This window comes from Vanacampus margaritifer, chromosome 16, assembly GCF_051991255.1.
Source record: "Vanacampus margaritifer isolate UIUO_Vmar chromosome 16, RoL_Vmar_1.0, whole genome shotgun sequence".
NCBI classification, from domain to species: Eukaryota; Metazoa; Chordata; class Actinopteri; order Syngnathiformes; family Syngnathidae; genus Vanacampus; species Vanacampus margaritifer.
In genome coordinates this window covers 1039954-1067187 of record NC_135447.1, presented here as the reverse complement: position 1 = coordinate 1067187, position 27234 = coordinate 1039954, and the positions used below count along the sequence as shown (strand labels likewise).

At 42.8% G+C, this 27234-nt stretch overlaps 1 protein-coding gene across 5 annotated transcripts; it reads left to right on the top strand.

The window, feature by feature from the left end:
* The first annotated feature begins 5 nt into the window (after window positions 1–5).
* myo7ab (myosin VIIAb) lies at window positions 6–27234 on the top strand. Of its 5 annotated transcripts, XM_077546578.1 has the most exons (51): window positions 6–216; window positions 1612–1686; window positions 2869–2936; window positions 4477–4590; window positions 4697–4849; window positions 5813–5830; window positions 6319–6503; window positions 6906–7027; window positions 7240–7382; window positions 7958–8071; window positions 8177–8330; window positions 8632–8708; window positions 8793–8912; window positions 9272–9417; window positions 10250–10460; window positions 10535–10670; window positions 10957–11063; window positions 12623–12664; window positions 13307–13444; window positions 13521–13679; window positions 13760–13852; window positions 14111–14205; window positions 14321–14405; window positions 16142–16360; window positions 17280–17597; window positions 17755–17964; window positions 18055–18231; window positions 18693–18782; window positions 18900–19027; window positions 19100–19226; window positions 19357–19476; window positions 19574–19747; window positions 19855–20082; window positions 20192–20362; window positions 20423–20540; window positions 20629–20755; window positions 21853–22022; window positions 22093–22283; window positions 22349–22473; window positions 22555–22712; window positions 23473–23626; window positions 23697–23852; window positions 23932–24037; window positions 24533–24646; window positions 24715–24802; window positions 24883–24989; window positions 25092–25277; window positions 25340–25456; window positions 25530–25613; window positions 26112–26231; window positions 26697–27234. In XM_077546578.1, exons 3-51 carry the CDS (start codon window positions 2919–2921, stop codon window positions 26787–26789), a joined length of 6606 nt encoding a protein of 2201 aa, XP_077402704.1. In that variant the 5' UTR covers window positions 6–216; window positions 1612–1686; window positions 2869–2918; the 3' UTR covers window positions 26790–27234. The 5 variants fall into 5 exon arrangements, with proteins under 5 accessions (XP_077402704.1, XP_077402705.1, XP_077402706.1 ...); XM_077546579.1 differs by lacking the exon at window positions 5813–5830; XM_077546580.1 differs by lacking the exon at window positions 12623–12664.

Sequence of the window (27234 nt, the reverse complement as noted above, 5' to 3'; positions counted from 1 at the left end):
GAGATTCAGCGAGAGTCTGGAGGACTCCTTCGCTGACCTGCGCCGGGAAAACCCCTCAAAGGACCCCTCAAAGGACCCGCCGCGGTTTTCCAAAGAGGATTTTTAGCACAAGGGTCCCGTAAGGCAGAAACCATCCGTCTTCTCAGCTGGGACTGCGCTTGTGGATAAACCAGAGCCCACCAGAAGTGACGACAACCGGGGTCTTCGTATTGAGAGGTTAGTGGAGGGATTTGGTGATGTTGGTTTGTTGGGTCGTGACTGAAGGTTTTCGCTCACCACGACGAGCAGTTCTCGCCGGCCATGGTGGCCTCAGCTTTAGGCCAAAGCCTCTTATGCTGGCTCTGTGCTCATTGGCCAGCTCTTAAAGGAGACGTCAGGAAACTGCATGGAGGCCTCCTGTAGAACTTCAAGAAACTGTCTTTATAATACACAAAAAGGCTTTTCCAATTCAATAATGAATGTTGAGCCGTCACCAATTGCTACCGAACGTTTTGATACCGTATATGAACAATCCAAACTGATATTAGCAGCGAACAACTGCAATTTTCCACTTTTAAAATGCAAAAAAATGTTTATGTGTTTATGTTCCGCTTCACTGCACCCACTCACCTCCGGCTTGGAAAAAAGCTGGGCCATGATTAGCCAGCTTGTGTCATGTGGAAAGACTCAGAATGCACGCGATTGGCCTGCGTCTTTCCTGCACAAGTTCTTGAAAACATTCAAACAAAAGTTGCACATTTTGGTGTACTGTATTTATAATTATTGTGCATATAATATTTTATAGACAATAGTCCTGTTCTTTCAGTTTAGTGTTTTAATTTGAGTTTTTGTGAAGTACGGCTAATAACAATGATGATGAAATATTTACTAAATGTATAGCATATGTTGTTTCCTCCAAATCACAGCTGACACAGCACATTTGCTATTAAATGTTAAAATAACCATAAATATTATGATAAATGGTATGTTGTTGATAGACTCCAGCAACCCTAAACAGGATAAGCAATATTAAAAACGGATGGATGGATTGATAGTGTTGTTTCTTCACAAATCACTGACTGTGCGCAATGACAATGATTCTGACAGAAACTAAGTTCACCAAAATCCTCAACATTGTGACAAATCAGAGTAAACATAAATATAAACATACACAATGAAATAGTTTGCCATTAATATTTTTAGATTCATTTGACTTGTTTTTTTTACATCTTACAGGGATGTGATTTTTCCGCTAATTCGCGGAATTCCGCTTTTTTTATCCCCCCCCCCCCCAAAAAAAAAATCGATTTATTTTATTTTTTTTATTTTTTATTTTATTTTATTTATTTTTTTTAGTAGTAGTAGTTCATTGTGTATGCACATGAGTCCGACAGATAACATCTTCTGCTATAACAAAGACATTTGTGGTATGCTCTAATATGAGTTACTTTTCATTTGGTCATGATATAATTATTTGGTCATGCGTACCACCCCCCCCCCCCCCCCCCCCCCCGGCTAAATTTTCCGATAATTTCACTTCGGTCAAATCAGATCCCTGATCTTAATAGAGCTAAGCTAACTGCAACAAACATCACAGTGTTACTTTTTTTCTTCTTCTTTTTTTTGCCGCAGAGGCGCTCATGGACGACAATGGGAAGTCTTAAACTGGCTCAGTCAACAATGAAAGTCGCTCACGCGTCCAGCCATGTGAGTCGCAACTCTTCCACATACTCGTCATCGTGTGTTAGCGTAGCATCACACACTCACCGCGCAGATTAGTCGCTTAGCGAGATGCCTGTTGAACATATAGGATTGATAATAATTTGCATGTTGCTAACTATGGAATGGCCTCACTAGCTCATAATAAAAACTAGACAAATCCCAGCAAACATTTTTGAAAGGGTTCACTACGTGTTGCTAACCTAAAGGATGACATTTGTGTGTACAACTCTTCCCACTTTGGCCACAATTAAGTGGAAAATTCTGACAATGCTGAAAACTAGCATTCTAACGCCACCATGGTAGCAATTCTTGCCTTCATGGACAAGCGCTAAAGCGCCTGCTAATGCTAGCAGAAGGTATGCTAACATTTCAGCATATCCGTCTTATTCTCAGCCGTTTCAAAATTAGACAATAAGTGGCAAAAATAGATTAGCTTTTAGAATTCTTATCAAATATTACCACTGTATTTTTGGTACTTGCAATTGTAATTGTTTAAGGTTTTGTGAACATGAAATTGAAGTTCATGTGCATTGATAATAATAGTAATATCTTAGCTTTCTATAACACATTTTAAAGGAGCCAAAACACTTAACAGCAACTCACAGAGAGCTAATTCAAATATTGATTATGCTAGGAGTGCCTTGTTTGTTGAGAGGGGCTCGTGTTAAGTTTAAAAAAAAAAAAAAAAGGCAGGAAAATAGGATTTGGTTTATTTAAGACCATGTACATTCCAGGTGCATTTATTCGACATTGTTCTCATTTTTTCTTAGCAAGAGTCCAATATTTCAGAAACCTACACGTTTTATTCATTTTTAATTGTTATTTACGGGATTCCTTTCTCACCCTTGCATGAATATACTGACCAACGCTAACCTTAAAAAACATGACTTTGTGTTGTTGTATTTAAAAGTTTTCTATATGGCTTGAATGGGGGAGCAAATCATTGAGTAGTCATACTAATGACTGTACAGTAAACTATGCTTGCTGCTTAAGTGGTAGGATTAACTCCAGGAATCCAATAAGCCTGCGGTGGCGCCCCCCCCCCCCCCCCACACACACACACACACCAACACACACAAATTTTATCTTCCTCTTCTCAGTCATGTTTAAAATGTTCTGTTTCTAATATTAAAAAAACATCAATATTAATATAAGTGCACGTTGCAGGGTCCGCGCATGTGACGTCTGATGTCCTGCAGTCAAGCCGACACAGAGCCATGGTCATTCTGCAGCAGGTACGAAAATCAAATGTGAAAATGTGGTCACCCAAGTTGCTAGCATTAAAGGATGCAGTGTATTTCATAGTGTTTATAAAAATTAAAAAAAACTCGCAAAAAAATAAAAGCACATTTAAAAAAATAAAAAATTTAAATCACTAAAATTACTTTGTTGAGGTGATTTGAAGAGTTTTATTTTAAGGAAAATAGTATATATAGGCATCTATAGGCAATTACCGTATTTGTGTGTAAATCTTTTTATTCCGATTTTTGATCATTTTTTGAAGAACACAGTCATATTGTCAAACAATTACAGACGCTCCCCACCTTACGAACGAGTTACGTTCCGGACGATCGTTCGTAAGGTGAATTTGTTCGTAAGTTGCTTCAGTGCTATGTTTTGTACTATAATTTATGTTTAAAGCCTATATAAGTATATTGAAGGTTTACTGTAAGTATGTTTAAGGCTTGTACAAGTAACCTGCATTGGTTTGTACTGAAAAAAACTTTTAATAAAATGGAGAGAATACGTACAGTACTGTACTGTACTACGTATGTTAGAGAGAGAGAGCGAAAGACACACACACAGTATGTACATGTACGTAATAAGATAAATAAAATGAAGTTTAACTTACTTTTGGAAGATGTACTCGATGCTTAAGGAGATGATGGAGGAGGAGGAAGAGGAGGATTTTATATCATGAGAGATTCTTCGTCGTCGCTGGAATCGGCTTCAAAAGTTATTTCCTGCTTCATGGGGACCGGCGTTTTCTTCCTCCTCCTCCTCCTCCTCGCCACGTTGCTCAGCCTCCAATGAGCTCTCACAGCGCCACTCGTCGGTATTAGCGGCGGAAAGAAGCACTACGCGCAATACAAAATCGAACTTACAGCATTTCTTTCCAAACATTTTTCGACATACTGTACGAGCAGAAATGTTCGTATGTACCGTTGTTCGCAACTCGAATGTTCGTAAGTAGGGGAGCGTCTGTACCGTATTTTTATCTAATAAATCCAAACGCTCCATAATCTCCGGTGTGTTTGACTTTGAGAAGGCTCTTTTCTTTGGCCGACCGCGATCCTAATCTCAAAGTCAATTGAGTCCGACTGGAGCTGTCGCTCACTATTTTACTCACCGTCACATGCACCTCCTGCCCACCCCCGAACCTCCCCAAACAAAACCAAATTTGCCTAAGCCCCGATAAGCACGAGCCAATTACGCTATCAGCCAACGATAAGATAAAAATATGATCAAGTCGGATGACGTTGGATGCAGGAAAGGACAAGAACAAATGGGAAGATTACGAAAGGGTCCTTTCTCTTACAAGAATACGATCAGAAATCTCAGGATAAAATCTTTGCAACATAATTTACAATATTCCGTGATGCCTTGATATATGAGGGACCTGCTTTTTTTTTGCTTTGACAAATTTGAAATTATGAACGTTTCCAGTCAATTTCCTTCAATTCACATTGATTTCTATTCATTCAAATGGGTTTTAAAAAGATATTTTTAAAACGTTTCTGGAGTTTGACATGACCTTTCGTCTCTCTCTTCCAGGGCGACTATGTGTGGTTGGACCTCAAAACGGGACGGGAGTTTGACGTCCCCGTGGGGGCGGTTGTCAAACTGTGCGACTCGGGCGAGATCCAAGTGCTGGACGATGAAGGCCGGGTGAGTTTTGTTGTCAATGATCTTCTCAAATATGTTTAACGGCGTTTACTGCAGTGCTTCAGAAAGCATCGCTACAAGAGGGGTAGTAATCCCTCCCCCCTTGCAGGAACACTGGATCTCCCCCCAGAACGCCAGCCACATCAAGCCCATGCACCCCACCTCCATCCAGGGGGTGGAGGACATGATCCGATTGGGCGACCTCAACGAAGCCGGCATCCTGCGCAACCTCCTGATCCGCTACAACGAACGCGTCATCTATGTCAGTAACAACCCCGCATACAATTTATACGTAATACGTAAAAACGTTTGTAGTTGCTATCTGTTAGCCGCCCGGCTACATTCACTACAGCTGCTAGCCTGACTATTAAGCTCTTACTCGGGTTAAGCTGTTTACTTGTGTCCACGATGCCCTGCGGTTAAAGTGTACTTGCTACTATAAATAATTGACATGAAGTACGCCCGCACTATATAACGATGGCATATCTGCGTTTGTTTAAAAAGCCCGTCATTACCACAAAGGCAATTAAATGCATGATATGCCAATCCTAAGGGAGGAAAAGAAAAGAATATAAAAAATACATCTCAGTCATCATTTACAATATGATTATTTAGTTCAGTCATTCAATTCAAACCGTGAAACTCATATGTAGACACATTCAACAACGTGAAATTCTTTTCAGAAGAAGAAATTACTTATTTTTATTTACAATTATTTGTAATACTGTGTTAGCAGTATATTACAATTCATGCTAAGTGAAAGTGGAATTTGCAACTAAATAATAATGATTATTGTGTACGCAAGAATAGACGACACACACAACTGTCATTCTCGAATCCGACTATGCCAAATGTAAGCTTAACTTTGTTACTGTGCTTTGGTGGGTGCTGCTGTTTTGGTTAGTAACAGAATTTAAATGGGCTCAGTAGAACAAATGGCAGTTATATATATAAATGTCCCATGTGTCAAAATTATGACCTGAGATCATTACACAATCGACATGTTTTTTTTTTCCTGATGAGAAATGTGTGGTTTTTATTTGCGAGAGGTGCTTATTATTCATCTTATAGAAATGATGATCTTATTTGATCGTATATTTACATAGAATATGCTGCAAACATAGAGTCCATTAAGACTAAGGTTAGATTGCGTATGTTGTTTCTAACTAATGAAAATGTATTTATGTAATGTGTCTCTTGGTTATTGTGTTTTCTCCTCATGTAGACAAACTGCGGTGGAAGGGTGAGTATGAACGGTCACACCGCGCGCATGCTAACCTTTAACCTTTTTGCCAGCTTCGCCGCCTCCTGCTAATGCCTTGATTATCTCATGCAGAAAATTTGGATTTCCCTGCAGTTGAATCACGTAGAAAGCACATAAAATTGAGGCCTTTGGAAATGATTTGTGGTTCGCGCGAATGCCGCTTTAAAGAATCGTAGCTCCTAGACAAGCCGACAAGCTGCTGGAATTAATTCACCTCATTTTATGATGATTTACTTTACGAAGTATACATGTTGTATTGCCCTGCAAAATACATTTTGCCGCCCATTGAAATCTTTTTGCTAAATTGGGGTGGTATGGAACCCCGGGGTTTGCACGCCACTTACAGCAACTCAGAAAAAGGCGGGGTAGTTTTATCTTTTACAGATCGTAATCTTTGTGTCCCATCTGGGGATCGCTGTAACATATGATATGAAAAACGCATGAACTATTCCGTCCTGTGTTGGCAGACGTACACCGGTTCCATCCTGGTGGCTGTCAACCCCTACCAGCTGCTGCCCATCTACACGCCCGACCAGATCCGCCTGTACACCAACAAGAAAATCGGCGAGATGCCGCCGCACATCTTCGCCATCGCCGACAACTGCTACTTCAACATGCAGCGCAATAACAAGGACCAGTGTTGCATCATCAGGTGCGTCCGCCATCCAGCCTCGATGTGTTGCCGTGTCAATCTGATCTGCCCGAGGGATTCACAATCTGTTGTATTTTAAACCGTGCCCAATCAGATTCCGATTTTGTCCTCTCATTGGTTGGTCAGGGCAAAACTGCGCCTTTGTATAGTATTGATGGTTGCTATAACAACAACATGATAAATGGTGGAATTTAGTGTTAATTAAGTCCCCAAAGCCCAGGTACCAAATGTACGGACCACGAATCGTATAACCCTTGACCCCCAGTCAGAATCCTGAAGAAAGGAATTTTCGGAAAAGGCCATTTGAGTTTATCAAAAGCATATAAGTCCTCAAAATTAAGTTAAAATGTGGAATAAAAATCTGCAGTGTGGTTATGGCCTGATATTTTCTGCCGGTGGCAGCGGTGAGTCCGGAGCTGGGAAGACCGAAAGCACCAAATTGATTCTTCAGTTCCTGGCGGCCATCAGCGGTCAGCACTCCTGGATTGAGCAGCAGGTCCTGGAGGCCACGCCCATCCTGGAAGGTAAGACCGGCTCATCTTAAATGCCAAAGTTTTGAGGGAGTGGTCCTGTGTCATATAAATCAGTTACTTCTTGCCACGCCCCTTCATCCACCCACCACAAATTGTATTTTCACGCGTGGGGGCAGCACTTCGTCATCAAAATGTTAACGTGACATGCTTTTTTTTTTTTTTTTTTTTTTTAATCTAGTCTAATCTAGTTTTTATGTATTCAGCCTTTGGTAATGCCAAGACCATCCGCAATGACAACTCCAGCCGCTTCGGGAAGTACATCGACATCCACTTCAACAAGCGAGGGGCCATCGAAGGAGCCAAAATAGAACAGTACCTGCTGGAGAAGTCACGTGTGTGTCGGCAGGTGGGGAAAAAACACATTAGAAATCGTTGTGCAATCTCGCTCACGTTCACGTTTCACTATTTGCGAATTTACGGGTTTTATTTGTGGTTTTATTTGGGAACTTATTCTCCATTATCCACTGAAAAATTCAACAATGTTCATTTTTTTAGTGCTCTTTTTGAAACGGCATCAGATGCCATATGGCGTCGAAGCTCTGTCTAAATAGGAAAGTAGTAGAGTTAGTACTAGGTTGCAAGAGGAATTTGAAATTATGTAACATTTTTCTTTTGTTTTGGTGTCATCGGTTGAGCCGCATATGCCTTTAGCAATTAGCAATTAAAGTGGTACCTTGACTTAGGAGTTCAATTCGATCTGTGACCATGTTCAATTTACTTGCATCTCAAATTGTGAGTGCTGGACGGATGTTCTAGCAACGCTGTATCTGAAGCTCACTCATACCACAATTTTGGCTCGCAAATAAAAGCACTCTAGAAACAACTTGGGGAGGGCGTTGTTTTTCACTATTTCTGGAAGTTGATTGTAAACTCAAAGAATCAACTCATGAGTTTTTATCTTTTTTTTGGGGGTGTCTCCAGGCACCAGATGAGAGGAACTACCATATTTTCTACTGCATGTTGAAGGGCATGCTCCCAGAGATGAAGGCCAAGCTCGGCCTGGGTCTGGCCACGGACTACTCCTACCTCACCATGGTGGGTCTTCGTTGCATTCCTTGACAGATCAATGTTTCCGATCCTTGCTGATCAAAACCTCATCAATTCTGTACATGTATAAAAAAAAATGGTTCAACCTCGCAGGGTCAGTGCACCAAGTGCGACGGTCGCGACGACCTGACCGACTACTCCAGCATCTTGGCAGCAATGAAGGTGCTCATGTTCACCGAGACGGAGACCTGGGAGATCTCCAAGTTGCTGGCCGCCATCTTGCACATGGGCAACCTGAGATTTGAGGGCAAGTCACCAAACTCATGAGCCGGCCGTTGTTGTCGTCAACGTGAATCTGCATTGAGGGGCTAAGAAAAGTGAGACCAAGTAAAAGCTGTAAGGAGTTGAGAGAAAGACTTTGAGGAGTGGAGACCAAGTCGTGGCAAAAACTTTGGGTGGGCGGCAGACCAACTTAGGACTTTAAGGAGTCAGACAACTCGTAACAGACTTTGATGAGTTGAGGTCAAGTGAAGACCAATATTTGAGGTGTTTTTGACTTAGAATGAAGTCCCAAAAAAGAATTAAGTCTTTTCTCCTGTTTCCATCAGCTCGTACATACGACAACTTGGACGCCTGCGTTGTCGTCAGATCACCTGACTTGGTCACGGCTGCGTCCCTCATGGAGGTGCATAATTGACCAGCGTAAGCAGATGTGAAGTTGTAATGATGTCGGCGTTTTAATTTCCGCTCCCTGCCCAATGGTCCCCAGGTGGAGCCCAAGGATGTCATGGTGTGTTTGACTACTCGAACCCTGATCACACGCGGCGAAAGTGTGGCTACGCCTCTCAGTGTGGGACAAGGCCTGGATGTACGGGATGCCTTTGTCAAGGTTTGGACCTTTAACGAACGTAAAACTCCCAAAGGTGGAGGAAGAATTCAAACTCTTATTTTGCCGCCTTAGAAGTCCTCAAGATCTCGATCATAGTTGACTGTACACCGCTTTGTCATCTTTGCATCTTGTCGTCTTCTTGTGAGGTTGGAAAAAGTAACGGGCCTATCTTGACAAAGTAATGACTAAAAAGTCAGAGTCAATGCATTCGAAGGAGTAAAAAGTCATCAGAAATACAAATACTCATTTACAATACAGTAACAAAGTGCAGTGTTTGTACTTCAGAACGTCCCACTGATGAAAACATCACAGCCCTGCATGGATGGTCTGAAGTGCTTTTTTTTTTTTGGGTCCTGTAGGGTATTTACGGCAGATTGTTTGTGTGGATTGTGGACAAGATCAACGCCGCCATTTATAGACCGCCGTCCTGCAATGACAATACGATCATGCGACGGTCCATCGGCTTGCTGGACATCTTTGGATTTGAGAACTTCATCGTGAACAGGTCAGTTTGACTGGAGGAAAGGTTGTTCATGACATACGCTTTGAGCTGTTAAGTCCAAGTAAAGACTGAGACTTTGAGGAGTCAAAGTCGGGATCAAGACAAGACTTTGTGGAGTTGTGATGTCAAGGCCAAGGTCAACGGAGGTCGAAACCATTGAGGCTAAATAAAGACCAAAACCGAGGATTTGAGACCAAGTCAAGGACCACATTTTTGAGGTGTTAAGTCCAAGGTATAATCAAGATTTTGGGGAGTCCACACTGAGTCCTGACGAAAACTTTAAGGAGATTAGACAAAGACAAGAATTTGTGGACTTGAAACCAAGTTAAGGCTAAGACCAAGGCAGGTCAAAACCATGACTTTGACGTGTTGAGAACAAATTGGGACCTTTGGGCAATTGAGATCCATTGAAGCCAAGTCGAGAAGTGTTGGGACAAATCAAGAGTGGAGGAGTTGATACCAAGTCAAGACCAAGACTTTGAAGAATGGAGACTAGATCAAGACTTTGAGTCAATGAGAACAAGTCAAAACCAATAATTGGAGGAGTTGAGACTAAGGTAACGTCTGGAACTTTGTGGTATGGGAATAAGTTAAGACGTTGAGACCAAATCAAGACCAAAACTTGAGTAGTTGAGAGCAAGTCAAGACTTTTAGTCAAGATATGACTTTGAGAATTAGAGAGCAAGAAAAGACTCAGACTTTGAAGAGTCTAAACCAAATACAACCAAGACCAACGGAGATTCAGACCAATTCAAGACCATGTTAAAGTTTGAGTGAATTTAAGGGTTTGACGTTTAGTTCCCTGCTCACGCTTTTGTCACGACTTTTATCGCAGTTTCGAGCAGCTGTGCATCAACTTTGCCAACGAGAACCTGCAGCAGTTCTTTGTGCGTCACGTCTTCAAGCTGGAACAGGAAGAGTACAACCTGGAGGACATCAGCTGGCAGCACATCGAGTTCACCGACAACCAAGATGCGCTGGACATGATTGCCAACAAGCCCATGAATATCATCTCCCTCATCGACGAGGAGAGCAAGTTCCCCAAGGTTCAACAAAAGCAAAAACAAAAAATCATCTGATATGTAGTAGAGTTGATTGACGATTCATTTTCCTCTGCCAGGGAACTGATGCCACAATGTTGTACAAGCTCAACTCACAGCACAAACTCAACTCCAACTACATCCCACCAAAGAACAGCTACGAGAGCCAGTTTGGTATTCAACACTTTGCCGGTGTGGTGCATTACGAGACCAGAGGTCAGTTCGGCCTTGCCGAAGTTTTGTTTTACGATTGCAACTTGAGCCAAGAATTTGCTCTGTCTTCAATTTTGGATCATTTACGGGAATATTTGGTAGAACAAATAAATGAAACACAAGTGCACAAGAAGTCCTTTAGAACTATCTTTTTCTTTAAAAAAAAAAAAAAAGTCAAATTAATCAAGAAGGCATGAAAATAATGTAGAATTTATTTTTTATTTTTTTTCCCTAGCAGGTTGTTTTACTATAGTTGCGTTTCTGTGATTTGTTTTTGTTCGCCTTGAAGGCTTCCTGGAGAAAAACCGTGACAGCCTCCACACGGACATCATCCAGCTCGTTCACTCGTCCAAAAACAAGTTCATCAAGCAGATCTTCCAGGCGGACGTAGCCATGGTGAGAATAAATTATTTTTTTTGTCTCCAACGAGATTTCTTTATGACCTCCTTTTCCCCCCCACTGTTGAGCTTTAGGCAGATGCTGTTGAATCAGTTGTCCTCAGTTAAGAGGCTCCCAAAAGTTGCGCACGTTAAAATAAGACTACGGCAAAGTCTTCAAGAGTTGCGCAGCGTAAAATAAGATTTACAGAAAATCCCATAAAAATTGTGCAGGTTCAACAAAGACTTCTGAAAGCCCCCAAACGTTGCTCATGTTAAAGGTAAGACGACTATAAATTCATAACCATAAAATAGGGATGTGATTTTTCCGCTAATTCGCGGAATTCCGCATTTTTTATCTGCCCCCAAAAAAAAAAAATTCCGATTTTTTTTTTTTTTTTTTTGGGGGGAGTTGATTGTGTATGCACATGACTCCGACAGATAACATCTTCTGCTATAACAAAGACATTTGTGGTATGCTCTAATATGAGTTACTTTTCATTTGGTCATGATACAATTATTTGTTCATGAAATTTGAACTCTTCAACATTATTTATGTGTTAACTTAGTAATCACATTAGTTAGATATGATGATATTTTCAGTGATAGTTTTTAAAAGCAAAGGCAGTCCAATGATTTTGAATGTGACTGATTTTGAGTTGACTAAAACTGCCATTTTATATGGGATAGTTCAATAGACATTGAAAATTGATGCTGTTGTTTTGTCTATTTCTTTGTCATGTGAGTGCATTGAAAGTACTTCAAAACACGGAAAACCCATGAGCTCCAGGACCTAGCTGGGTACCGGCGGCCCCCAGACCCCCGGCTAAATTTTCAGATAATTTCACTTTGGTCAAATCACATCCCTGATAAAAGCAGCAAATGAAGCACAGAAAATAAGACTTTTGTCAATACTCAAAAATGTGCACAGCTTTAATGTAAGGCTAACAGAAATCCTATAAAAATGATTCAGGTAGAAAAAAATACCACCATAAAATACAAAAGAAATTCCATCATACCTGCATGTAAATCATACATTTCCTCAAAAGTTATGCGGGTTCAAAATAAAAAATCTCCCCAAAATTGTGCAGGTTAACATATCGTCACCCTCTTGAAATAATTGCCTAAGTTTGCAAAAAAAGATATGTTTTGCCTAAATCATCTCCTCATGATGCAAATGGTTACATTTTTTATGTTTCCAGAAAAATCAAAAAAAAATAACTAAATAATAAATTAAAAATGAAAAAAACTTTTTTAGGCGATTATCTTAAGAAGGCGTCAATATGAAAATCCCTCACGAATTGTGCCGGTTGCAAGCAAACTATTGTAAAACTCCCAAAAGTTCTTCATACAAAGTTTATTAAACTTTTTTTGAAAAGAAGAAGAGAAAAGAAAAGACAAGTTGTGGACCTGTAAAGAAAGAAATCTGGGTCCAGATCCAGACCAAGGACCTGCGTTGTATCGTCTCTAGTGACTTTTGCTCTCCTTCAGCTTTTCTTTTCTTTTTCTTTTTTTTGTTACTAATACCGCCAATCGCTTCCTCCATCAATCTGCTGTCTCTTCACTCTTTGCCATCAGTTTCTGTGTGGCTATCAGCAGCCCAGCACGCCTGCGCCCAAGGTAACATCAGCTCTCTAATGCGTCTTTGATTCTCTTTAACTCTTTGACTGCCAAAAACGTTAAATAACGTTTCGTAAAATCCTATGGAGGAGTGCCAAAGACGTTAAAAGACGTTTTTTTTCCAAAACAGGTGAAACTAACCATTTTCTATTGTTGATTACTCAAAAACGGAATAAGGTAGAAACTAACTTTTTTTTTCTGATGGAAGATGAGAGTCCAATCTTGTTTTGACAGTATGTGTGTTTCCATAGTCCAAACACATAATTTTCTATGGACCTTGAAAGATCAGACAAAATGCTTAAAATCGGCTGGCACCCACGGCATCCCTTTTCTGAAAACGTCTGGCAGTCAAAGAGTTAATAAAGTCCAATGATCTGTACTGAGTAGCCCCCTTCTTTATTTCACAGGTGGAAGTTGTGGTGTTGATTTTTTTTTTTCATTGAAATTCCCAAAGAATTTTGCAAACTCTCTGACAGACATTTTCATTTTCTATGACAAGCTGTCAGAGATTTTGTTGTATTTCCTGTGTGGTGAATTGTAGCGTGTTTCTACAGTCGGTGTGTCTTCTTGTATTTTGTGATAAACACGAACACATGCGGAATAATAACTGCTCAGTTTTGTTGTACTCGTGTTCCCACGCAGGGCGTGGAGACCAGGAAGCGCTCGCCGACGCTGAGCAGCCAGTTCAAGCGTTCGCTCGAGATGCTGATGCGCACGCTCAGCGTATGTCAACCTTTCTTCGTCCGCTGCATCAAACCCAATGAGCTCAAGAAACCCTTGGTGAGTTGCGCAAGTCTTCACACAAACTGTCCTTTGTCGTCAATCACGTTGACGTTCGTTGCGGACGCTCTTTCAGTTGTTCGACAGAGAGCTGTGCATCCGTCAGCTGCGCTACTCCGGCATGATGGAGACCATCCGGATCAGACGGGCCGGCTATCCCATCCGATATTCCTTTGCGGAGTTTGTAGATCGTTACAGAGTTCTTTTGCCTGGCGTCAAACCCGCGCATGTGCAGGTGGTTAGCGTTAAAACATTGTAATGTGGACACAGCTTTTTTTTGGGCGGTGGTAAACCGTATGATTTTTTTCCATCCAGGAGGACCTGCGAGGAACTTGCCAGCAGATAGTCCTGGCCAGATTGGGAAGACACGGAGACTGGCAGATCGGTAAAACCAAGATTTTCCTCAAGGTAATTAATTACCTGAATGGTAGAATTTTATAGCAATTATTGGGACGGTGGGTTCTTCGTCACTGTGACTGGCGTTGCAAATGTGCTGTTTGGTTGACAAATTGGAAAAAAAATTGGATTCAACATTTGGCTTTGTGCTTCAATTGAGGGTTGTTTTTGTTTTGCTATGAAATATAAAAGCGACACTAAAAAATGTTGTTGTAAGCTTGACTTTCTTCATTTTTTTTTTTAATCGTCTGACGTCCCGTTTCCCATCAGGATCACCACGACATGCAGCTGGAGATCGAGCGGGACAAGGGCATCACCGACAAGGTCATCCTCATCCAGAAGGCGGTGCGCGGACTCAAGCAGAGGTCAGGACTGTGCTGGAAATGCTTTCTCTTAAAGTCCATTATTATTATTATTATTCTCTTCTTATTCCACATCAACATTCCTTTTTTTTTTATGCTTCTTCCGGCATTCTACTAGGACCAACTTCCTCCGACTGAGGAGTGCTGTGACCGTAATCCAGAAGCTTTGGCGCGGTTATCGCTGCAGGAAGGACTACAAAATTGTAAGTGGGATAAGTGTCGAATCAGCAATTTTTTTGTGGACTCTTGGAACGTGAACGGAGGAAGGTGTTTGATATATTTAGATTCAGAACAAAAATCAGCGTCGGAGTTATGTACAGACGCTCCCCAACTTACGAACGAGTTCCGTTCCGAGCGATCGTTCGTAAGGTGAATTTGTTCGTAAGTTGCTTCAGTGCTATATTTTGTATTATAATTGATGTTTAAAGAGAATACGTACAGTACTGTACTGTACTACGTATGTTAGCGAGAGAGAGCGAGACACACACGGTATGTACATGTACGTAATAAGATAAATAAAATGAAGTTGAACTTACTTTTGGAAGATGTACTCGATGCTTAAGGATTTGATGGAGGAGGAGGAAGAGGAGGATTTTATATCATGAGAGGTTCTTCGTCGTCGCTGGAATCGGCTTCAAAAGTTACTTCCTCCTCCGTAACTTCAATGTAGGAAGAAGTTGAGGGTCGCGGAGAAGAAGATGAGGGTTGATGAGTATCTTCCTTGGAGGATTTACTAGAAACTGGCCGAAAGAAGCGATCGAACGACGATTGCACACTTTTCTTCTTTTTTTCATCATAAATGATGCGGTAGCACCGTATGGCATCATTCAATTTGATTTGCAACCTTTGTTCAATATTTGGGTCTTGCTGCTCGAAGAGTGCGATGGCTTTATCTATGAGCGACGGGCATTTCTTCTTCTTCCTCCTCCTCGACACGTTGCTGAGCCTCCAATGCTGGGTGAGCTCTCACAGCGCCAAGCGTCGCTATTAGCGGCGGAAAGAAGCACTACTCGGAAAAAGGTGCGCAATAAAAAATCGAACTTACAGCATCTCTTTACGAACATTTTTTGACATGCGCGCAGACATGTTCGTATGTACCGTTGTTCGTAACTCGAATGTTCGTAAGTAGGGGAGCGTCTGTATATGCATGGAACATAAAAATTGTTGAGTGACCGTGTCCAAGTCTACTTGAATGCTATTTAAATTTCTCCCTCCATCATCACTAATGCGTCATTCTTTAATCTCAATGCGATGTGAAGTCACTTGGAAGTTAAACGGCATTTGGCGCAGGATCAATGAGGTGGAGAAAGAGGATGAGAAGAAGGCTCTGCCTGACTCTGTTAGGACCCCCATAGCTTCAGGTTTTCGCTATCTCTCGAGGACGTCTGACTGATATTTTGTCAACTTGTCGCATTAGCAGCCATGTTTGTTCCGGACACAACGAGCACTGACAGTTCTTTAGTGGAGTTTGGCTGGACGGGGTCGAAAAGAAGAGCTAAGACGGTCCAGCAGCTGTTTATCTCTTTGACTGCCAAAAACGTTAAATAACGTTTAGTAAAATCCTATGGAGGAGTGCCAAAGACGTTAAAAGACGTTTTTTTCAAAACAGAGGTGAAACTAACCATTTTCTATTGTTGATTACTCAAAAACGGAATAAGGTAGAAACAAACTTTTTTTTCTGATAAAAGATGAGAGTCCAATCTTTCATTTGGTAGTATGTGTGTTTCCATAGTCCAAACATGTAATTTTCTGTGGACCTTGAAAGATCAGTCAAAATGCTTAAAATTGGCTGGCACCCACGGCATCCCTTTTCTGAAAACGTCTGGCAGTCAAAGAGTATCTATTCTCTCGTCCGCCCAGCTGTTTTTTTTTGGGAGGGGGGGGCATTCCTATCACTCTCCAATCAGCGCTAACACGCTTGCTTCCTCGCACCTTCCAGATGCGCCGCGGCTTCCTGCGCCTGCAGGCCGTCTACCGGGCCAGGAAGTACTTCACGAGCTACTGCGCCACTCGCCGCCGCGTGGCCCTCATCCAAGCCCGCTGCCGGGGGTTCCTGGTCCGACGGATGTTCTGGCAGCGTCTGCGCGCCGTGTTGACCATCCAGGCTTACACCAGGGGCATGATAGCCAGACGCCTCGGCCAGAGGCTCAGGGCGGAGGTAAAAACACATTATTCCGTTTACTACTGCTATTTGTTTCAAGTTAGAGCGCCGCAAAGACCCGCCTATTACTGCTGAAGGGACGTTAGGTCCGAAAGCCAGACTTGTATTTGCTTTGTGCTCATTTCCAGAGTCACATCAAATACCTTTCATCGATTGACTTCCTTACAATAGTGATAATCCAAAACGTTTGATTGATTGTGAGGCTTGTTTGTAACATGAAAATTATTTCTTACACTTGCGCAGCAAGATAAAGGGCACCATTTTGTACAGAAAAGCAGAGGTGACGTAGGCAGAAGCAAGAAGACCAAAAGCATTCACATAACTGCACTAGGGGAGGTATCAGAAGTGTGAATTAAAAAGATATTGAACCAATTTTTTTCCCTTTTTGTTTTTAGCCCAGAAACCTATTTTTGCTAAAACGTCATTTGACTGAACTGTGAATGTGAATTTATTGCATTTCTGTGTTTCCATGAAGTTTTAACCAGTGTTACATTTGATTTATTTATTTGGCTTTTCAGCTCAGTGACGACATTTTATTTTCTAATTGAGTCGGTATTTATTTTCCAATGCCTTTCTTCCCTGTGATTCTTGCACGAATCTCGGTGTGTCACCACATAACCTTATTTTATACCTTTTTATTTTTATGATACAGCAATTTTGTATGTGAGCCACAAGTGTGTGTTGATGTTCCCGGTGGACAAATGCCTCTTTGTTTCCTGTTATGACATCAAAGCTTGAATAAATATTGTGTACTTTTTTAACCGTGGTTTAAATGTCCGTTTATTGTCAAGTGGATCATGAGTAGCTTTTAGGATAATTGCCCCGAGAGAGGCAGCGGCGCTTTTCCAGTTCCGGCACACAGGGTGAGTTTGGCGACTTCCTGATATTGAGAATCGTTTCAACCCTCGCCGCACAGCTGCAGCATCGCCTGGAGGCCGAGCACCAGCGCCTGGCCGAGGAGGAGCGGCTCCGCAACCAGATGACGGCGAGGCGCGCCAAGGCCGAGGCGGACCGCAATCACCAGGAGCGCCTGGTCCAGCTGGTCCAGCAGCAGGAGGAGCGCGACCGTGAAGAGCGGGAGGAGACGCGCCGGAAGAAGGAGCTGCTGGAGCAGATGGAAAGGGACCGCGAGCAGCCGGTGGATCACTCCGACATGGTGGACCGCATGTTCGGATTCCTGGGCAACCCCGGACCGCTGCCCAATCAGGACGGACAAGGCCCCGCCGGCTTTGAGGTATGGAATCGCTCGATTGTTAGTTCGGGGGACGAACGGAAGCGATTATTTGAAGTGAGGTATACATGATGAGGATGGGATTAACTTGAGCGAAAGAAACTGTAAAGTGGAGAAAAAAAACATCAGGTTAAAAGATGAAGATCTACCTTCTGTGCAGGACTTAGTGAACATGCCCCGCGGCGAAGACGCCGAGGTGGAGGTGGTGAACGAAGCTCTGCCGTTGCCCGACGAGGAAGATGAGGATCTGTCGGAGTACAAGTTCTCAAAGTTTGCGGCCACGTATTTCCAAGGCGTCTCCACCTACACCTACGTCAAACGAGCGCTGAAGCAGCCGCTGCTCTTTCACGAGGACGAAGGAGACCAGCTGGTGAGACTGGAGTTGCACACGGAGCAAAAGTCACATCTGCCAAATGAGAACTTCCCCGATGTCTTGTCCTGTTCTGTTCTGATCTGCTAGGCCGCATTAGCCGTGTGGATCACCGTGCTACGATTCATGGGCGATCTGCCCGAGCCCAAATGCCAGCTGGTTCTCAATGACGGCAGTGAAAAGATCCCCGTCATGACCAAGATCTATGAAACCCTCGGCAAGAGGACCTACAAGAGGGAGCTGCAGGAGCTGCAGTTTGACGCAGAGGTGAGGGACATGGAATGCAAAATGTCGGAGTAGTAATAAGACAAGCGTATTTTTATATTTTTTTTAAATATGCTGAGCAGATTTTTTTTAATTATTTTAAGTCAAGTATTTCTTTAATAAATCGGGCAGATTTATTTATATATATATAGTAGTAATAAGACAAGCATTTTGTTTTATGAATCGAGCAGATTATTTTTTTTTATAAATTGAGCAGATTTTTAGTTTTTAATAAATTGGGCAGATTTTTTTTAATAAGTCAGGTAGATTTTGTTTTAATAAATCAAACTGATTTTTTTTTTTTAATAAATTAAGCAGATTTTTATTTTTTAAATAAATCAGGCATTTTTTTTGTTGTTTTTAAAAAGTTGGGCCGTTTTTTTAAATAATAAGTCATGTTGATTTTTTAAAAAAAAATACATTTGTATTTACTGTACATTTGTCATTTTTCATTTTAACAACAGAACACCTCCATAGACAGCCAGAAAAGGAACAGTGTCCGGCACAAACTTGTGTCGCTCACTCTGAAGAGGAAGTCCAAGATCACTGAAGAGGTGTGGACAGTTTGCAGGATTGTCTCATCCAGGAAGCGCAATTACGGCCGTCCACAGATGCTTATGAACACATTTGACATCCGCGAAAAAATGCTTGCCGGTTTTTAAATATCGTAGGTGACCAGGCGGCTGACCGAAGGGGACTACAGCCTCCAGGGGAACAGCATGCTGGAGGAACGACCTACCTCCAACCTGGAAAAACTTCACTTCATCATCGGAAATGGCATTCTAAGGCCCGCCCTCAGGTGTGACCACTCTCCTCTGATATATGCCTGATGCACCACTGACGATTTCAATCTCAATTTGCTCCCCTTTAGGGATGAGATTTACTGTCAGATATGCAAGCAGCTCTCTCAGAATCCGTCCAAAAGCAGCCATGCCCGTGGATGGATCCTCTTGTCTCTCTGCGTCGGCTGCTTTGCACCCTCGGAGAAGTTTGTCAAGGTATGACATGAAAACCAAAAAACAACGGTTGGGTGAAACGCTAAACGGGTAGCGGTTCCCAAGCCTTATGGACCAAGCAATCGATTTGAACTTTTAAAGGCTACAACAAACTTTCTTTGGCTCTTGTCAGTATTTGCGGACATTCCTGGTGAACGGCCCGCCGGGTTATGCTCCGTATTGCGAGGAAAGACTGCGGAGGACGTTTGTCAACCGCACACGGACGCAGCCGCCATCTTGGTTGGAGTTGCAGGTAACCTGAAGAAGTAGACGGAGGCTAAAAAGCAAATAATAGTTTGGTTGGCGGTTCATGTTTTGTTGGAGTGTCTGAATATTTGTTTGTCCCGCAGGCCACGAAATCAAAGAAACCCATCATGCTGCCAGTAACATTTATGGACGGAACCACCAAGACTTTGTTGGCGGACTCGGCCACCACAGCCAGCGAGCTTTGCAACGCTCTAGCAGACAAGATCAACCTCACGGATCGCTTCGGCTTCTCCTTGTACATCGCTCTCTTTGACAAGGTACATCGCTTACTGGAGACAAAGCCGATGACAAAAACGGGAAAGCCTCGAGGTCAGACAGACGACGAGGAAAGCTGAACATCAAAATGCTGAATGTGCCGTGTCAGGTGTCGTCGTTGGGCAGCAGCAGCGACCACGTCATGGACGCCGTCTCGCAGTGTGAGCAGTACGCCAAGGAGCAGGGCGCCCAGGAGCGCAACGCCCCCTGGAGGCTGTTCTTCAGGAAGGAGATCTTCACTCCCTGGCACGACCCCGCCAATGACCACGTGGCCACCAATCTCATTTATCAGCAGATCGTGCGAGGGGTGAAGTTTGGCGAGTACCGCTGCGAGAAGGTGAGCGGCCTCAGCATCTTAATCGAATTCTTATCTCTCAGAACTGATCTCGTAGTTCAAAAGTCTGGATCCTTGTTTCCTCCACACGATTTTGTGCTTCCCCCATAAGGAGGAGGATCTCGCCGAGCTGGCCTCTCAGCAGTATTACGTGGATTACGGCATTGACATCCTGCACGATCGCCTCCTCAGCCTCATCCCCTCCTACATCCCCGACAGAGAGGTCACCTCCGCCAAAACGGCGGAGAAGTGGGCTCAGCTCATCGCCGCCGCCCACAAGAAGGTAGCGCTCGACCGAGGTGGCGTCGCTTTTGCCGAGTCATAATCGTGAATGTCCGTCCAGGGACTGTACAGTAAGAGGAGGCCCAACACGCAGAAGGTGAAGGAGGATGTGGTGTCGTTTGCTCGACTTAAGTGGCCTTTGCTCTTCTCGCGTTTCTACGAGGCCTTCAAATTCTCGGGTCGGTCGCACGAAAAGTTTGCTTGACCCGCTCTATGCGGAGGATTTCTCACTGCGCATTCTTGCGTCTTCATTGTTTGCGTTCACAGGGCCAAGCCTGCCCAAGAATGACGTCATTGTCGCCGTGAACTGGACCGGCGTTTATTTTGTGGACGAGCAGGAGCAGGTCCTTCTGGAGCTTTCCTTTCCAGAAATCATCGCCGTCTCCAGCAGCAGGTAGCGTGCAAGAAATCTTCTGATGATGGATGGCGTCTTATTCTCTTGAGCAGTGTTCATTTGGACAGGACATTTTTATTTAGTTTAGTTACAGTCTTTTGACTAAAATTGATTAAAGTTTTTCTCACAATTTAGTCATCTGATTGTATTTTAGTTTTAATCCAATTATAGTCGACAAAAAAAAGAGCAATTTTAGTCGACTAAACTGACAATTTCATTTGATGTTTTCCTTCAGCATACATTTAAACTTTTATAGCGAAAACTATAGTGATAGACCGATATGTTTTTTAAAGCCAGTTGCCGATAATTGGTATTTCAAGCCGATATTCATTTACAGTAAAAGAGAAAATATTAGTGTAAAAAAATGTTTTAATTATGTTTTCTTTTACTTTTAAACATATAAAGAATTGACAGCTTTGTTTAAAAATTATAACAAAAATTGCAGGGAGCTTCCATGGTCATCAGCATGTGTTTAATTAATTAATTAATCAAACATTAATTAATGATTTAATTAATTAAAAACTAAGTAAATAAAAAGTTAACTAAAGTTTTCTATGGTAAATACTTTTTCAAAATTTCATCATAATGTTTTTAATTTTTAATTTTTTTTTTTTTTTAAGTGTCATCGTATTTTTTTTTTATAAAATGTCAATTTAAAAAAATCCATAAATGAAAAGTTCGGCCGATAATCGGTCTATCCCTATTAGAAAACAGGTGAGCTATCTGTCCCTATTAACACTTTGACATGACATTTGTCTCTGTAGTTTAACACACGAAACGCATTTGACACAACGGTTTCTTTATTAAATTTTGTTTCAATGAAACACTTTGAACTGACAATAATATGTTTTAAAACTTAGTTTTCACCTAAATTTAAAAAAAAAAAAGTAGAATTGCCTGAGAATAATCTTACAGCTGCACAATGAATGGAAACATTTGAACATTGTCGGTCAATTTAGTTATCGCCACCATCTAAATGACTGGCTTCTATTTTCCTTTTAATTTCATTTTCGTCTGCAAAAAATTTTTGCGATGAAAAATATGACGAAAATGATCACTGACTGCTCTTGAGGTTTATGATGTGCGGAAACTTGCAGAGGAGGAAAACTCCAAGGACAGAGTTTTACGTTGGCCACCATCAAAGGAGATGAGTACACGTTCACGTCCAATAATGCAGAGGACATCAGGGACCTCGTTGTGGCGTTCTTGGAAGGTCTGAGGAAGCGGTCCAAGTTTGTGGTCGGACTAATGGACTGTCCCAACCCTGGTGAGAATCCACAAGTGCGCATCATCCAACACGTGCTAGCCGACTGCCACGTGTGTCTTTCGTCTCCTAGCGGGTGCGGAGTCCACATTCCTGAGTTTCTCCAAAGGGGATCTCATCATCCTGGATGAACACGACGGGGAGCACGTGATGAACTCCGGGTGGGCTCACGGGATCAACGACAGGACCAAACAGCGAGGAGACTTCCCGGCCGACTGCGTCTACGTCCTGCCCACCGTCGCCCGACCTCAATACGACATTGTGGTGAGTGAGGCCAGACGAGGTGGCGGCGATCCAGTCTGATTGTTTGCCGCGTTCATCGATCAAAGGCGCTGGTGACCATGACGCCGGATCAGCGGCGGGAATCCGTCACGCTGTCCCAGACCAGCCTCGCCGGCAGCGAAGACAAAAGCAAAGCTTACACCTTGGAAGAGTTCTCCTACGATTACTTCAGGTTCCTGACTTTCCGCCGACGTCATTCATTTTCCAAGATACTCTTGTGATCAATCATCCTCGTCATCCGTGATGTCGCCAGGCCTCCTCCGAAGAGCACTCTGAGCAGGGTGATGATCTCCAAGTCTCGAGGGAAGGAACGTGTGTGGAGCTGCAGCCGGGAGCCCCTCAAGCAGCCTCTCCTCAAGAAGGTCATAGCCCACGAGGAGCTTTCCCAGGAGGCCTGCCAGGCCTTCATGGATATCCTTTGACCGAGGATTGCCTCCATCGCACCAAAACAATCTAGCGCTAGCCAAGAGCTAGAGATTTTTTTTTTTAGGATAGTTCGACTGACAGTTTACTCGGGTTCATCTTGACATCATCACATTATCACTGTCCGACTTGATTACCAATGATTGCCTGGCACAAAAAAAAGAATTAAAGTCCATCCACAGTCCACCGCGCAGATCATTTAAGTTAGCGGTCTTAGTTGTTTTCAACCCTGTAGGGATGTAATGATATTCAAATGTCACGATACGATATTGTTACAATATTTTGTGAGGAGGTTAGCTCACAATACTGTATAAAATTTTTAATAAAAATAAATAAATACATTATATATATATATATATATATATATATATATATATATATAACTACAGATACAGTTCAAATGGTACAGGTAACATCAACTTCAATGCACATAACCTAAAATCACAAATTACGTTTCATATTGAGGCACTTGAAGCCGATTTGTGGAGGAACTCAAATATGTTGCGTTCCACTTCATCAGGCCATTCTTGTGGGTCTTAAACATAGCTGGCCAAAAACATGCCTAATTACAATTCAACCGCACTAAGAATTTAACCACCAGAGGGCGCTGGAACTGCACAAATGGAAAACAACCTGGTCTTTTTAACAGATGTGCTGCTTTTAATATCCACGACGATATTGTGTCAGTTTTAACATTGCGGATATTGCCGTAGTGGTTACGTCGTTGCAACCTTGACTGCGGCCCTACCTGTGATGAAGTACATGGGCGATTACCCGTCCAAACGAGCGCGCTCGGTTAACGAGCTGACCGATCAGATCTTCGAGGGGGCGTTGAAGGCCGAGCCGCTGAAAGACGAGATCTTCTGTCAGATTGTCAAACAGCTCACCGACAATCACGTCAAGTAAGTTCAGCCGACAATGGCCGCTGGCGCTGAGGGTGCATTTGTATGGACGCGGCGTCACGTTCTCCAGGTACAGCGAGGAGAAGGGGTGGGAGCTGCTGTGGCTCTGCACGGGTCTGTTTCCTCCTAGCAACATCCTGCTGCCTCACATCCAGAAGTTCCTCCAGGCTAAGAAGCACTACCCTCTGGCTCCGGATTGCATGCAACGGCTGCAGAAAGCCTTACGGTGAAACACTCACGCGATGATCTCATTTGCGATCTTCCGATCTTCCAATGGATCTCACTCGCTTTGTGATTTGTGGTAGAAACGGGTCAAGGAAATACCCTCCTCACCTGGTGGAGGTGGAAGCCATCCAGCACAAAACCACTCAGATCTTCCACAAAGTTTATTTCCCGGATGACTCGGACGAGGTGAGTGTTAAGGTTTTCAAATCGGCAAGTATCTTAACGCTCGGCTTGTGCGTTCAATAGCCAAAAATGTTGCTTTTAAGTGGAAGTCAACCTTAAACATTTCTTGACAATAATATGTGACCTCACTAGTCTAAACATGACATTCGGATTCATATGACGTGTGGAATATGAGATTTTTATCCATCTCAGGGGGCGGCCATTTTGCCACTTGCTGTCGACTGAAGATGACATCACAGTTGCTCGCCTGTTTTCTGAAGCTGAGCTGCGATTGGTTGTTACCTGAGCAACTGTGATGTCATTTTACTCGACGGCAAGTGGCAAAATGGCCGCCTCCTGTTATAGATAAAAAACTCATATTCCACTAACACAATATTAACCAGAATAACATATTTAAACTAGTGGGGCTGCACAGAACATATTATTGTCAAGAATTCTGGGGGGGGGGGGGGTTGACTTCCCCTTCAAGTGCTCATTTTGGTCCGTTGACATTCGCAGGTGTTTGAAGTGGAGTCAAGTACCAAGGCCAAAGACTTCTGCCACAACATTTCAGGACGGTTGTTGCTTAAATCATCGGAGGGTTTCAGCCTTTTTGTCAAGATCACAGATAAGGTACGATTTTTTTTCCCAGCGTGTAAAAAGATTTGAAGTTGCAATCATTATTCCCCGTTAATTTGTAGGTCATCAGCGTTCCGGACGGCGACTTCTTCTTCGACTTTGTGCGCCACTTGACCGACTGGATCAAGAAAGCCCGGCACGTGAAAGACGGTAGAAAAAAAGACATTTGACCAACGTAACCGCCTCAAATGAAAAATGACATAACAGTGTTAACCCGTCTGCGTGTGCAGGCGTGGTGCCTTCGCTGACCTACCAGGTGTTTTTCATGAAAAAACTGTGGACCAACACCATGCCTGGCAAAGACTCCATGGCTGACTCCATCTTCCACTACTACCAAGTCATTAAACTCTTATATCTTAATTAGGGTTCAACTCAATTATTATTTACTAGTTTGAGAAATGCGGTTTCTCCAATGTCAATTCTTGGTCTTTTTGTGTAGGAGCTGCCAAAGTACCTGCGAGGTTACCACAAGTGTTCCAAGGAGGAAGTGCACCAGCTGGCGGCACTCATCTACAGGGTGAAGTTTGAGGAGGACAAGTCTCACTTCCAGAACATGCCCAAGATCCTCAAAGACCTCGTCCCTCAGGACCAGAGCCGGCATCTATCCGCCGATGACTGGAAGAGGGTGTGTGGCAAACCCCATGTTTGGTTTTCAACTTCTGATTGACCAAAGTTCCCCCCCCGCAGTCTATCATGTCGGTGTTCAACAAACAATGTGGTAAGACGAGAGAAGAAGCCAAACTGTCCTTCCTGAAAATCATCTACAAGTGGGCCACGTTTGGTTCAGCCTTCTTTGAGGTCAAGGTACAAACTTGCCAATCACTGAAAGGTCAGGCCTTCATGGAATGCCGCGTTTAAAACATTTGTTTTGATGCAGCAAACCACTGATCCAAATTACCCAGAAACCCTCCTGATCGCCATAAACAAACATGGAGTCAGTCTGATTGACCCAAAGTCGAAGGTAGGTCCCGTGTTTTTAACTAATTCCCTTTTTTTTTTATTGAGGGCCATACCAAATGTGGGTTTGGGATTTTTCTAAAGACTTCCTCTTGCAGGGATGTGATTTTTCCGCTAATTCGCGGAATTCCGCTTTTTTTATCCCCCCCCCCCCCAAAAAAAAAATCGATATATTTTTTAAGTAGTTAATTGTGTATGCACATGACTCCGACAGATAACATCTTCTGCTATAACAAAGACATTTGTGGTATGCTCTAATATGAGTTACTTTTCATTTGGTCATGATATAATTATTTGTTCATGCTTCTCGCCCCCCCCCCCCCCCCCCCCCACTGGGCACTGCCCTGGACCTAGCCGGCTAAATTTTCAGATAATTTCACTTTGGTCAAATCACATCCCTGCTCTTGGAGTTTTGTTTTTAGAATTGGATGATGAGAAATGCTCTAGTTTTGTGTTTGTTTGTTTTTTCGTTTTTTTGTTTTTACGGTGTCGCTTCCTGTAGGACATCCTGACCACGCACCCCTTCACCAAGATCTCCAACTGGAGCAGCGGCAACACCTATTTCCACATCACCATCGGCAACCTGGTGCGAGGTAGCAAGCTGCTGTGTGAAACCTCATTGGTGAGTGTCAATATTACCTCCGCCAAGGCTCAACTGTTAACAAAAAAAGGGACTGGAAAATATTTCTATGTGCCACATTTGTGTGTTTGTGGTTTTCCATTCATGTTATCAGACTACACAGAAGTGTAACGTTTGCGATTCTGGTGCGGATGAAACTGTTTTAAGTCGTGATTCAAATGGAGAAGATAAGTCATATTTTTGTTTGTACGTTACGAATGGAGTGTAAAAAGAATTAATCATAAGCCGCCATACTTGTCGGTCCATGTGTTAAATAGCAGGCTACTTCCCAACTCCAAAAAAAGAAGATAAGTTATAAATCGTATAAACACAATATTAACCTAACATTGTTTTCATGGTTACATTAGCCAGTTTTCTAGGGTTTAGATTAGCATTAGCATTTAAATTGTGAAAAATGCTTAATGTTAAATGCACATCCCAGCTCATGTCAACTCCGATCACCCCCAGGGCTACAAAATGGATGACCTGCTGACATCCTACATCAGTCAGATGCTAACCACCATGACCAAACAGCGAAGCTCTCGAGGTAGCAGCAAGTGAACGACCGGTGACGCCATTTTGGCCCTTAACACTCACTAGTTGCCTTCCACTTAGCTTTTTTTTTGGGTTTCCGTAGGGCGTGCGGCTCGTTGACATTTCATGTTACACAATGGTATTTATGTAGCTTTTTCAGAACATAGGAACGACTTTGATAGTTTTGTTTTTAGTAGCCTTTTAGCAGTTTCCGGAAGCTAGATGGCTAGCTTAAATCCGTGTTGCTTCCGGAAGCTAGCAAGCTAATCCACTTGAGAGGTAAGTCGTAGTTTGTTGACAAGGAAGCAAACATAACGCGTGCCACAGACTTCACACATCATGATATAGATCATCTGTTTTATATATATATATTTAATGATGTTTCAATGTACGTGATTAGCAAGGTGTTTTAAGCGCCCCCCAACACTCAACATGTTCTCATGTAGATGTCAATAAATGACTTCGTAACACA